Source organism: Drosophila busckii, chromosome 2L (assembly GCF_011750605.1).
Source record: "Drosophila busckii strain San Diego stock center, stock number 13000-0081.31 chromosome 2L, ASM1175060v1, whole genome shotgun sequence".
Lineage (NCBI taxonomy): Eukaryota > Metazoa > Arthropoda > Insecta > Diptera > Drosophilidae > Drosophila > Drosophila busckii.
In genome coordinates, this window is record NC_046604.1 from 11,974,457 (window position 1) to 11,976,119 (window position 1,663).

Consider the following 1,663-nt stretch of genomic DNA (forward strand, 5'->3'; position numbering starts at 1 on the left):
TAGTCATGTTTTATTTATATTACACTAAGCTATAAGCATAATTTATTATTTATAGCTGCGCTGCAGTGAAATTGTATTTTAAGCAGCAGCATTACTCAAATTTCAAATTACGCGCTCATATGTTTAGAGTTGCCATACTTCTGCAGTTGTTATACAACACTGCACTCTGAGCACTTGAAGTTGGCTGCGCTTGCAAGCAGCTGTTTTTCTTATACTCGCGTGCGCCTTGCAAACAAAACGTGCTGACAATTGTTTATGCTCAAAAATTACAATTTAAACAAGACAGCATGTCTGAATTAAGCGACTATAAAGGTAAATATTACGCATACGTAGCAGCTCAAAAAAAACTAATCGTTGTGTTACTTGCAGTTGTGCCGCTGCGCATGACGCCCGATGCACAACATTGTCACAGCGTTTACATGCGTGAGCATTTCATACGTTTGATGGATCCGAATAAACCAAAGGGCCGCACGCTCTTTATGCTCAATGTGCCACCCTATGTAACTGAGGCTGCCTTGAGCACATTCTTCTCGAAGCTGGGCAAGGTGGAGAGCGTGCTGTTTGCTGCAAAACCAGGACGCGATGAGACTCAAAAGTGGTACGAGGGCCTGGATGAGCCCTTCTCATACAAAGAGGCGCCATTTAAATTCAAAGTAGCCTATGTAGTGTTTCAACGCAGCAGCGGCGTAGCCAAGTCTTTGGTTATACAGAGCATCGATTTGTTCAACAGCAGCGGCGAAAGTTTGGTCAAAACCGGCGTCGAGCTATGGCACGACAACTACATGAACCACTACCTAATGGACATGGACGAAACGCAGAAAAAGATTGACGCCTACATGGCTGACTATGATAAACGCGAGCGTGCCGCGCAGCTGGCAGCGAAAACAACGCAGGCGGATGCAGATGGCTGGATAACAGTTGGCAAGGATGGACAGGGCTTTGCGCAAACGGAAACGACAGTTGAACGCGTTGAGGAGCGAATTAAGAAAGATAAGAAGTCGAAGGAGCTAAAGAACTTTTATACGTTTCAAATACGCGAAAGCAAAATGCAAAATGTTATTGAATTGCGTAAAAAGTTTGAGGAGGATAAACATAGAATTGAGGTGCTTAAGAAAACGAGACGCTTCAAGCCTTTCTAAGTATAGTAAGTACTTTTAAGTAAATAAAATAATTGTGTTGAATAAAAACTAAAAGATGTATTTTCATACGCTTATATAATTGGATGCAGCTTAAATTATTCCATAGGTTAAGAGTTGAATGTATGGCAAATATATATGATACACAGATTTGCGCATATTCGTTGCCTGACATGACCGCTGGCCGAAATCCTCATAAATTTATGGCATTGACACTTTGCCGCGACTAAATCCTGGCCTGGCCTGCCATAATTTCACGGCAATGCCATAACTTAAAATGTTCAGAGAGCCGAAGCAGGAGGAGGCCATAAAAGCGCATAAAAAGCAAACAAAAAAAGCAACGGCCACAACACACAGCAGAAACAACAAGAAGAAGTAAAAAGCAACGCAGCGCTTATTGTGTGATAATCGCATATGGTTTATGTTAATTTGAGAAATGATAAAAATATTTCGCTTATCAATTTTAATCATCATAATCGTCGCGTTGCCATCGTCGAGACACACACACAAACACAGACAGAGTAACA

At 41.6% G+C, this 1,663-nt stretch overlaps 1 protein-coding gene across 1 annotated transcript; it reads left to right on the forward strand.

Annotated features, from left to right (window-relative positions):
* Positions 1–226: 226 nt before the first annotated feature.
* LOC108602769 (ribosomal RNA-processing protein 7 homolog A) lies at positions 227–1,178 on the forward strand. Its single transcript, XM_017990945.2, has 2 exons — positions 227–312; positions 370–1,178. Exons 1-2 carry the CDS (start codon positions 288–290, stop codon positions 1,137–1,139), a joined length of 795 nt encoding a protein of 264 aa, XP_017846434.1. The 5' UTR covers positions 227–287; the 3' UTR covers positions 1,140–1,178.
* Positions 1,179–1,663: the final 485 nt, after the last annotated feature.